At 36.8% G+C, this 12,602-nt stretch overlaps 1 protein-coding gene across 1 annotated transcript in view; it reads right to left on the bottom strand.

The window, feature by feature from the left end:
• The window catches only part of LOC145246651 (centrosomal protein of 72 kDa-like), a 78,078-nt gene that overhangs the window by 9,168 nt on the left and 56,308 nt on the right, over window positions 1-12,602 (bottom strand). The window contains exons 11-13 of the mRNA XM_080108355.1: window positions 11,263-11,413; window positions 5,206-5,396; window positions 1,437-1,560 (exon numbers count right to left, since the gene is read on the bottom strand). Coding sequence (XP_079964481.1) covers window positions 1,437-1,560; window positions 5,206-5,396; window positions 11,263-11,413 — 466 coding nt within the window. The remainder of the gene's footprint in view (window positions 1-1,436; window positions 1,561-5,205; window positions 5,397-11,262; window positions 11,414-12,602) is intronic.

Raw genomic sequence — 12,602 nt, forward strand, 5'->3', positions numbered from 1 at the left:
GCTCATGACACTACACGTGGATGCTTCTAAAAATGTGATTTCAAACTTAAACATGACAGACCAAAGAAAATTTTATTTCAAACTTAAGTATGACAGAACAAAGAAAATTTTACTATTTAATTGGAATTCATTATTGAGATGAGTATTATTTATTAATTTTTATTTATTGCGGACTATTATCCTCAACTTTTTCTTAATTGTTTCACCACGTTTCACATTGGCCAGAAACGTGATGAGATGACAATAACTACAGAAGGCAGTAATTGCAGCAGATGCAGTCAGGAGATTTAGAGTTCCTATCCTGTCGCAGTTACCACCTAACGAAGGCCAGAGGAATAGTTGGCTGAAACGTCATGAAACAACTAAGAAAAAGATGAGGATAATAGTCCGCAATGAATAAAAATTAAAGAAAATTTTTTTTCAAACTTACGTGTGACAGACAATCTATGGCAACAGTTCAAAGGCCATAAACGACTGAGTTCTCTCTGATTCTCTCTCCTCTGATCTTAATGTGGTGCAATGGGGAAAGAGGTGGCTGGTTAATTTTAATGCATCTAAGACCAAGCTTCTATCTTTCCATCATCAATGCTCTGATCCCTGTCTGGCATCAATCGAAATGAATGGCTCTCATCTTTGGGAGGCTCCATGTTTTGACAAACTTCTAGGTCTGACCTTTACTCCTGATCTGAGATGGAACACGTACATCAAATCCATTGCCAGGGCTGCTGGGAAAATGGTGGGATCATTCTACCGCTTCAGTAGATATCTCACTGCTGATGCAATTCTCTACCTGTATAAGAGATAAGTATGTCCAAGGATGGAGTACTGGGCAGGAGTTGCTAGAAGCAGTTTATCTTACCTTGACAGAGTTCAAAATAGACTTCGTAGCCTAGTGGGGGATGCCCTTTTCTCTTCCCTGCAACCTCTTTCCCACAGAACAGACGTTGCGAGCATGTATCTGCTTTATAGTTATTTTCATGGCAAGTACTTGTCTGAGCTCCAATCTATGGTCCCCCCAGTACTGACTTTCACAAAAAACATTCATCTAGCTAAAACCACTATCAATAATTTCTCCCACTCTTTATCTGTGCCTAAACCTAAACATAGATTTCATTAACAAAGCTTCCTTCTTAGAACTGCACGCCTATGGAATTGTCTTCCGTTTTTCTGCTTTCCAGCTGACTACAATATGGTTGTCTTCAAGTCCAATGTGAACAAATTCTTGATGAGCCATCCCCTTAAGTAATCCAATTTACCAAATTTCCACAACTAAAGATGACTGACACGTTCCCCTTGACCACTGTACACTCATTAACTTATCCTGAAGTGATCTTCAGACTTGATAAGTGGAAAAAAAAAAAAAAAAGAAGACCAATAGACATTATAGAGATGCTTTGATGCATAGTAAAAAAAAAAAAAAAGAAACCAATTCTTACCAAACTGAATCAAATCTACTGACGAATAACTTCCTGGCGTAGATTTAACTTCGATATTTTTTAGTTTCTGTCGCAGAAATTTGTTTTCTTCAGCAGATTGTTCTAACTCACCATGTACCTTTTCCTGTAAATGAAATGAAATTAATATTAAAACTAGTGATGGGACGATTTCAATATTTTTTCCGATTCCAATACAATTACCAATTCTAATTCTTTATAAATTTCTTAATATTTAACTATAAAATTGTTGTTTTTCCTTAATTACTATAAAAACACATGTCAAATGAGCATGTATTTTTTCAAACTTTAAACACACTTGTGGGGGAGGGGAGGGGGTGATCTATAGATTTTAGTTTTACTGGTAGTTTAAAATCAATAAATATTTATTATTTCATTATTACTACCAGCAGTGGAAGATTTTGTTTTAAACAAACTCAAATAAAATGATAATTAAAGGAATCGTTTTTGGCATCGGAAATTTATTTTCCGATTCCCAATTCTGATTAATCTTCCCACCACTAATTAAAACATTCAAATGTTATTCATGCTCATTTGTTATTCGAGGTCGATTATATTGTCCAATTTCTACTGTACACACTTTAACCCTTATCCTCGAGTGGCCTCTTGACCTTGATAAGTGGTGATGCTCATGTAAAAAAAAAAAAAGTTTACAAAAGCTATGTCCATGGTGCTCGAGAAATACAGAGGAATAACATTGTTATGGTTTGGTGGATTCGTGGTGTGTACCTTAACCACAAAGTTAGTTCTGACTCCCTGCTTTAGAAGTTGTAGCTTCCTAGATTGGGCCCAGTTCTGTATTGCAACCACCTACAGTTGTATAAACATGTCCAACGAACCTCCAGTTGGATAAATAGATGAATACTAGACTGTTTAACAAAAGTTATAGCCCATTGAATTAGAATGAGTACTCTATATCAAACTGATGGTTGAATATGATTAAAGTTATGCTCACTTTTGCATTAAATACTAATCTATACTAATTCCTAACTGTGCATCAAACGGATAACATAATACTTAGTTTGCTGCACCTTCTCATAAAAAAGGTCCATACAAAGTGCCGGGAAGAAGGGAAGAAAGAGAAAAAAAGAAGTATGACAAAAGAAAGAGGAAATGGGTTTATCGGCAGAACAATAGATAGGAAGTTGTTCACAAAGGCACACAAAAGGAAACTGACATGGGATTGTTGGTCAAGGTGCAGCAATAAATGCGACCAAAGGACCGGATATATATTTAGTTATTTTACAAACTGGATGTATATTTTAGAGTTATTTTACGGACTGGATAAATATTTTAGAGTTATTTTATGGGAAGTTTTAGATATGGCAGTAGGTTTTTGCGACAGTTCATGACAGAAATAATCTTTGCTTTGTCATGGTTGGTGACAGATACAGCAAAGGGGAGTTATGAGTTTGACAGTAGAATGTAGATTATAGTTCAGAGCCATTGGGGAGATAAATTGATCAACTGACAACAAAGAGGCCTTGACAAACGTTTCCCATGATGGTGTCATACATGCACCCAGAATCCAATGACATCTGCAAAAATGTGTTTTCTGTGTTTTATTTTGAGTGGTTTTATTTTATTTTTATATACTTGTGAACCCATACGCACACTCTTAGTAGCCGCCAATGTGAGAAATGACAACACAGCCAAAACAGAAGATGAAAAAGAAGACCATAAAAACAGTGTTTGGTGTCAGCAGCAATTTTAGTGAGTGAGGTGGCACATGGTTTTATTATAATTGGTGCTCGTAACCAATGATTCGACCCTATATAATTAAATGAAAGAAAAAATTATTATCAGTGGGGACATATTTAGATCACTAGGAGAAATGTATTCTTTAATCTCTGTTAAGATATATATTTAGGAGAAAGAAACTCTAATGTAAAACATAAAGCCTGTTGTCTACTGTTTCTGTGGCAATTATTTGCATCTACTTGGTTAATAGCTAAAAAAAATGTGGACGGCGCTACACAAGCCTTCACCACTTTAATCAAACCATTTATGTGGGTTTCTGACAACTAAACATGGTTTGTTTGTTTTGTTTTTGAATAACCTCACTATGTCCTTGCAACAGTTCACTGGCGATGGAGTGAAGGCAACGGAGACACGTAAAGGGTATTACTCAAAGTCTCTAGCTGGAGCTCTGCACAGTAACAGGCTGATGGTAGATGGCCGTTCTAGCACAAACCTGTGAGCAATTGTGCAGTTCGTGTCCTCCATTAGTGACAAAGCAGCCTTTTCCAGGATTAGCACTGCTTTTCTATGCTGGAGAGAGGGCAATAAAAGGAGGCCTAAACATTGCTTGCTTGCCCCAAAACTTGGCAACCTGCTTCAGCTGTCTGGTTATCCACTTCGGCAATCAGAACAATAAAATATGACAACATAACCGCAAAAGAAAATTTTCTTTTGGATCCTTGAATGTCTGTACGCTCAAGGATAATGATTCTGCACCAGAGCATAAAATAGCTCTTGTGTCTCTTGAGTTCACTTCACCTTTTCTGTCCTCGATCAGTAGAGGATAAATCCTTCTAGATTAAGAAAATTTTCCCTTTTTTGATGAGCTGGATTTTCATCACATTAAAAACTAACCTTGTATCTAACTCTGCCTTCGTGGAGAGTCAAGCAAATAGAAACTTACTACCTAGCTCTATTTACATATTGAACACTGTTGAAGTAAATACTCAAAATATTTGCATAAAATTTTATGTAGATACATCTCGCTGTTTGTTTGTTTGTTTGTTTGTAAATAAAAAATCAGCTTAAACACTGTAAAAAAGTGGTGGGCGAGTGTTTATTTGATGGATATTTGTTGAGGCCATTTACGAGCACCGATCTCATGAACCAGAGGTTAGAACTACCAACTATCAACGTGATGGTTGTAAGTTGTGATACAATGAAACAGTACTGTATGTGGATAACTATATATATATATATATATATATATATATATATATATATATATATTAAAAGCGAAGTGGGGCATTTTTTTTTTTTAAACCTTATAAAAAAAAAGATCGACTATAATGTAAAAAGAAACAGGATCGACTAAAAGTAAGAAAAATAAATTGAAAAGGAAAAAGATCGACTAAAAGGGGGAGAAAGAGAAAATTTTCAATTTATTTTTCTTACTTTTAGTCGATCCTGTTTCTTTTTACATTATAGTCGATCTTTTTTTTTATAAGGTTTAAAAAAAAAAAAAATGCCCCACTTCGCTTTTAAACTATTACAATTCTGTTGTACTTCGACTATATATATATAATTGAAATAAAGGATAAAAAAATCCAAATAATCAATACTTAACTCAAAATTCCAGAAATGTAAGCAACACACGTTGGGCGATAATGACGATCAGACTTAGTACAGCATTTAATACAATTTAAACAGAAATCTTTCTGTTGAACTCGGTAATCTGCACAGAATTTTGAACAGAACCTTTTATTTAATCCATGAGTATAACATGCTCTCGTTCTGTCAGCCATGACTGGGTAGAAGTTTCAAGTAATTCACAGATTGTATTTTGAGTGTCGCCTGCACTGAGGATTAAACCTTCAACCTCTAAAAGACTGTAACTTTACAACTGAATTTTACCTAATCTTTATCCATTATGTCACAGGTCTTTCTGCAAGGGCCTGTGGTGTAACGGATTAAGTCCAACACAATATGCCTGAAGAAGGGAAATAACTCATAAATGTACTCCAAGTAACTAATATTACAAGGAAAGTAGTGAGGAAAGTTTAAAACTTACCAAATTCTGGTATGCCATCTTCAAAGAATTCTCAAGCTTTACACAGCGATCTGATGAAGCATCTGAAGAATGGAATGTCCGTATCAATTCTTCTTTCTGATTCGTCAATGTTTGGATTTGTTCTAGTAACCCTTCATATGACTGGTGGTTGTAGTTATCACAATGTTTTTCGATAAGACTCTTTGCCAATGCTGTAAAGAAAAAACAAATTAAACAGAGTTTATGCATCTGTAAAAAGCATATGTGACGGATCAATATATATACTAGTATTGGGACCATTAATCTGAATCGGGAATCGGAACTTTTTGGGATATCGGAATCAGAAAAATTTGTGCCTATATTTCGATGCCAAAAACGATTCCTTTAATTATCTTTTTTTTATTTGATTTTGTTTTTAAAAAAAAAATCTTCCACTGTTGGTAGCAATAATACAATAAAAATATTTATTGATTTAAACTTCCAATAAAACTAAAATCTATAGATAACCCCAACACACAAGTGTGTTTTTACACTTAAGAAAATATACGCACATTTAATATGTGATTTTTACGGTAATCAGGACAAAATAATGATTTTATAGTTAAATATTTCGAGATTTATAAAGAATTGGAATCAGAATCTTTAATTCTATTGGAATTGGGAATATAGTAGAGAATCGGTAATTGTATCGGAATCGGGAAAAACATTGGAATCACTAATAGATACTTTAACCAGCCATAGTGAGTTGCATCTGTATAGAATGACATTGGCAGCAGTCATCAAGAATGGGTTGAGCTGGCTTCCCCTATAGAATACACAGTTTCCTGGATGAATGCAAACTACAGATAATAGTTCACAGTGGCCAAGACAGTAATGGGCAGTCAGTTCATGCACCAGCGGCAAACACTGTAGATCGGAGGTAGATTCAACATTGGTGTATAATCATAGTTTCAGTTGGCCTCCCGGGTGTCTTCGCCAACATTTTTTTTTTTTTTTTTACATAGGCATCACCACATTATCAAGGCCCAGAGGCCACTCAAGGATAAGGGTTAAAGAGTGTACTGTAGAAATTGGACAATATAGTAATCATTAGTAATGAAAATTTGGTAAATTTGATAACTTATATGGAACGGCTCATCAAGAACTTATTTACTTTAGACTTGAACACAACCATATTGTAGTCAGCCGGAAAGCAGGAAAACGGAAGACAATTCCATAGGCGTGCAGTTCTAAGAAAGAAGCTTTGTTCATGGAATCTACGTTTAGGTTTAGGCACCGATAAAGAGTGGGGGGGAATTATTGATAGTGTTTACAGCTAGACGAGTGTTTCTTGTGAAAGTTTGGCGAGGGGGGACCATAGATTGAAGCTCAGTCGAACACTTTCCATGAAAATAACGATACATCAGAGACAAACTCGCAACATCTCTTCTGTGAGATAGAGGTTGCAGCGAAGAGAAAAGGACATCTCCTACGAGGCTACGAAGTCTATTTTGAACTCTATCAAGGCAGGACAAGTCCTTTCTAGCAGCTCCTGCCCAGATGTGGCAACAGTATTCCATCTTTGGACGTACCTGGCTCTTATATAGATAGAGAATAGTATCAGCAGTGAGATATTTACCAGATCGATAGAAAGATCCCACCATTTTTCCAGCGGCCTTGGCAACAGATTTGATGTACGTGTTCCATTTAAGATCAGGAGTAATGGTCAAGACCAGAAGCTTGTCAAAACTTGAGGCCTCCTGAACACGAGAGCCATTCATTTCAATTGATGCCAAATGTGGATTAGAATGTTGATGATGTAAAGAGAGAAGCTTGGTTTTAGATGCATTAAAAGTAACCAGTCACTCCTTTCCCCATTGTACTACGTGCTCAAGATCAGAGGAGAGAGAATTGGAGAGAACTTGGTCGTTTACTGTCTTAGATGTGCAACCATAAATGGTAGTGTCGTCAGCATAAATGTCTACAAATGATGTAAGGATGTGATTTGGAAGATCATTAATGTAGATCAGGAAAAGAGTTGGGCCCAGGATGGACCCCTGAGGGACACCGGCATTCTGGAGCTATTGCTTTGTGGATAAACTCTCCTACATTATGGCACACAGCATGATACAACCAACAAAGTCTTCACTTTAAAAACGCTTGGTTAAAGGTGATGATACTGCATCGTGTCCAGATTTGTGTATTTATTTGCGCATGGGTATATAGTATGCTGAGACATGTAATTAAACCTGATTATCTACATTTTAATTCCATGTTTCTGATAAAAGCTAAATACTTACTAAGATTGTTGCAATATTTTTGATTCATAATGGGGGTATGGTCTCTTACAGTTGGGAGATTCTATTTATAAACAATGCTGCTAGAAACTGACAAATCAAATTAATTCACGTTCTGTTACCAACCAATCAGAAACCAGAATTGCTCCATAAAAATTAAACCTTTTCTTTAGCAATCTTGCATATGTTTTCTTCGTGTCAACATGGGAAGAATCTTTTTCTCTGTGGCTACAAAATTATAAAGTCAGGAACCTGAACAAAACAACTGTCTACCAAGAACCAGTTACCAACTAACCATTGGAAACTGTTCTGAAACTAAACATGGCTTCCAATTCAAGTACTCTTCATACATCTGGGCCAGAGCTGTTCAGTGCACCTTTTCCTGCCTTGACAGAGTGTAAAACCAGGTTCAGAATCTACATCTACTAACACAAAAACTCTTGCCCTCTTTTCCTCCTCTTTCTCACAGAATAGAGATAAGAAGTCCATCTCTGCTCTATCATTATTTTCATGACAAGTGCTCGATTGAACTTTAATTCATGGTTTTGTCTGCAAAACATTCACAACATACATTTGTCTAGCTATAATCACTGTCAAACAATTTCCTCTACTCTCTATCTATGCCTAAAACTAAACGCAAATTCTATGAACAAAGTTTTTTTCCTAGAACTGTCCATATCGTGGGGCTGCTTTCCAGCTGAGTACAGCATGGTTATTTTCAAGTCCAATGTAAACAAGTTCTTGTTGAGCCGTCCTCTTAAATAATCAAATTCCACCACTACCGATTATTATAGTGTTGTTTCACTGTTGTTTGTTTGTTTGTTTTGGCTATCACCGCGGAACGGTTGAGCCGGATCCACCTGCTGAGTTAGCTGCATCTCGAATTTAGGTTGAACACGTCCGACAATCCGACGCCGCAGTAGCCATTAGCGAGAGCCATTCCCAATTCCAGCATCGTATTCCGTAGAGTTGAGGGCCCAGAATCAGCTCAGAGTTTTCCTTCACCATCCTGATCCAGGTCTTCAGCTGTCCTCCGCGTCGCTTCTTCCAGCCCTGTAGTGGAGGCGGGTCAAAGGCTTGGCGGATGAAATCAGTCGGCTGTTGACGAAAGGCATGGCCAAATCAACGTAGTCTCCTCAAGCGGATGGTTTGGGGCAGAGAGGACGTCTTGCAGTGCGCGCGGACATCAGTGTTGGTGACAAATTGCTGCCAGCGAACCCGAAGGATGCGGCGTAGGCACTGATGATCAAACACTTCAAGTTTACACTGATCAGCGACCCGCATAGGCTACGTTTCACAACCATACAGGAGGATGGTGCGGACGAGAGCTTGATAGATCCTGATCTTCATTCTCAAGGTGATTTCATGTCGGAACCAAAGACAGCTGTGAAGGCGGTTGAAGGCAAGACGAGCGTTGTTGATGCGATTGTGGCTGTCTTCTTCGCTTTGGCCTGTTGCTGTAATAATGGAGCCAAGGTATTTGAACCGGTCAACCTCTTCAAGGGTATCCCCATTGAGAGTTATAAGATGTTTTTCGGTCAGAAGGAATCCTGCAATCAGAAGCTTTGTTTTCTGTGCATTTATTTTCATGTCAACTTCAGCCGCAGTGGATTGCATCGTGTTAACGCCCCGTTAGATTTGATCGAAGACGTCACCAAGAATGGCAATGTCATCGACGTAGTCAAGGTCCGTTAGTTTAAGATTGGTCCCCGCTGTGACGCCAGGAAAACTTTCAAGCGCTGTGAAGGTTATCCAGTCAATGACGTAGTTGAACAGCGTCGGTCAGAGAACACAGCCTTGTCGAACTCCGGAGTTGTTTCACTGACCTCCTAACACTCATTAATCCTCATCCTCAAGTGACCTTTGGGCCTTGATAAGAAAAAAATCTAACCAAGCAAAGTCTCTATGTTACATTGTGCGTGTATATGATTATGTTCTATAACAGCGTACATGTTGAATAGTGGGGTTTATATTTTATCTGTATATTCATGTACGTATAAATGCGTGTATCTATATACGTCGTATCATTTAGTTGATTGTCTAGTGTGTATATTTTAACATTTATGCAACAAAGAAACGATTGATGTGGACATATCGAAACAGTTGTAGACAAACAGTTCTTTTTAACAGGTGTAAATAACACAGCACATACCTGAATTATTTTCATGATTTCAGCTGATATCATCAAAGATTACAACGTCTTTACATCTTGACTGCCTGAGGAAACACCGCTCCCCGTGTCATGAAGAGACCAACTCCCCTTTTGAGTCATCCATTCTCTCTGATGTCCAACTAACGACTGACTAGAATCTCCCCAAATCTACATCTCATTACGTGTCTCAGGCCAACAGCTGATGTAACCTCAATCTAGTTATTTGTTTATGCAAACCAAAATCATGTTTACGTCTATTTTCTATTTTCACATTCCTTTGTAGCAATATTATTATTTCAGCTGTCAATCAATTTTTCCCAGTCTAATTGTTTATTTTTCTAATCATAATGATTGATCCAGCAACCCGCCATCACTCGACTCAATTAATAATAATAATAGTAGTAATGTTTTGACCCTTGACCCTGCTTGCCACAGTTAACACAGATACTACACTATGATAACAGCCCAAAGGGTCACAACATTACATTTATTTATTTCCATTTTTATCACATCTTCCAATGTTTTCCTTGGTCTTTCACTATAAACTGAACTTGCTACCTCAACTGGTCTACATCTACTAATCCAAGAACTCTCACTCATTCTTTCAAAGTGGCCATACCATCAACACCTCCTATTCTAAAAACATCTCCCACTATACATCATGGGAAACAAATACAAAACTTTTATATAATTTGTTTACAAATAATGATAAACTCATCCTATTCCAATTTAACGTCCGTTTTACATGCTAGCATGTGTTGAATGGCTTAAACGAAATTGACTTCCAAATTGACCTATCTCTGATCAGGTCTTTGTTTGTCCCTCTTTTTTTCATGTCTATTTTTATCATTTCCTCACAAGTTTTCCTTAGCTTTCCCTGAACTGGACCAGCTACCCCAACTGTTCTACAACTACTAACCCAAAAACTCTCGTCCATTCTTCCAGCAAGCCTATACAAATGGAGTCTCATGTTCTACACACGTCTTCCTATACCATCCAGATTTAATCTTCCTCTAAGGTCATCAGAGGTAAGTCTGTCTTGAAAACTCATATCATACATCTGACATACGATTTCTCTCTATGCCGTACAGGTTTCACTTCAATATATCATCACACTGCATACCCCTGCTTAATAGACTTGTCCCTTGGTCGACAGTCGTAATGGTTAGTAATGGCAAAAGTTCCATGAACAAAGTTTCTTTCTTAGAACTGCATGCCTGTGGAACTCTCTTCTGTTTGCTTGCTTTCCAGCTGACTACAATCTGGTTATCTTCAAGTCCAATGTAAACAAGTTCTTGATGAACCGTCCCTCTAAGTAATCCAATTTACAAAATTTCCATTACTTATGTTTACTACGCCATAATCACATTGATACCCATTAACCCTTATCCTCGAGTGGCCTCCGGGCCTTGATAAGTGGTGATTCCTGTGTAAAAAAAGAAAGAAAAAAGTTTCCTGAGCAAACTCCATCCACTCCTGACTTTTGCAATCATACTAGCACCTGCTCCATCCTGTGCTCCATACTAGCACTCGAAAATGATTATAAAATTTAAGACTCACATCATACATCTATCATATCATTCTCATATCATTTCTTTCCATGCAACGTGTGTCCCCGTGAGCTAATAAATGAATAAAAAATCCACTTACATTTGAATTTCGTGTTTCTGTGTAAAGACTGTGCACCATTCCAATATTTATCAATTAAATCCATCAAATGGAGCAATAAACGGTCTGTGCTGCTTGGGCTGACTTTTCGTGACAACTGACTGCTTCCAGAAACGTCATCGTTCAAATTATTCTATAAAAGAAATAAGTTTTAGAAAACCACTGAAAGAGTTTATCAAGCTAGAGACTAATGATAAAGCAACTAGGTGCTTGTACATTATAATTAGACTAGCAGTAGCAGGGACCTGACGTTGCCCAGAATTGAATGATGATCAATGAATGTTCCACACTCCCATATTTTTATTGTCACATTGAAATTGCCTGATTTTCAATCAAATTTATTGAATGCCTACTCTAATTGGGGATCCGTCACAGTGTACTGGGAGGAAGCTTCACATGCATCCCCCCAGTGACTTAGTCCACAATACATTGAGAACGTACTATTGATTTTATAAAATTATTTTTTATACATAGTGGCTTGAATTAAAGTTTAAAATGCATAAGTCAAGTATCATGCTTCAATTGTGCTCTAAACAGAAACATTCATTTCGAACGCGCCCCTGTCATATTAAAGAACCTACTGTTGATTTTATATGCCTGGCCTTATTGGCTGCGTAGTGATAATGGATTGAATTTAAGTTTAAAATGGAGAAATCAAGTATCATGATGCAACTATGCTTTAAACAGAAACATTCATTTCGAACGCACTCCTGTCATATCAAAGAACCTACTATTGATTTTATATGTTGAGATTTTCGGCTTGTGTGGTAATAAAACTTTTCAAGTGCACTTGTGATGTTAGGCTGTGTAAGGTGTTTACTTTGGTCAAAATCTCCTGTTCCTACTTTTATCGGATTATTTCAATTATCATTACTTATCAAAAGACATTCCAATACAAAACCTATCCAAGAACACTGCCAGGCACATAAAGTATCTTTATTCGAAATTTCATAAAAATCGGCCCAGCCGTTTTCGAGTCCATAGAGAACTCTCTCTCGTTCTCTCTCTTTCTCTCTCACACACACACACACACACACAGTTCCTTTTATTTAAGAAAAAAATGCATTTTATGTAAAAATACTATTATGTACTGACATGCCATGTCAAAATAAGTAAAAACAAATCCAAAAATTACGAATAATCATCAAATAAAAAAATAATTAGAAGTAAAAAATAAACTTTATTGAACAATGCAATTTTACTATTTTTTTTATTGCAACCAATTCCATATGAAAAACTGACTTATCTCCCTTGTAAACTGTAATTTCAAATTAGAAAATTTTTCATCGAGAATATTCAATAATAACAAAGTTATTTTTTGT

Source organism: Euprymna scolopes, chromosome 24 (assembly GCF_053919585.1).
Source record: "Euprymna scolopes isolate OS-2025 chromosome 24, ASM5391958v1, whole genome shotgun sequence".
Classification (NCBI taxonomy): Eukaryota; Metazoa; Mollusca; class Cephalopoda; order Sepiida; family Sepiolidae; genus Euprymna; species Euprymna scolopes.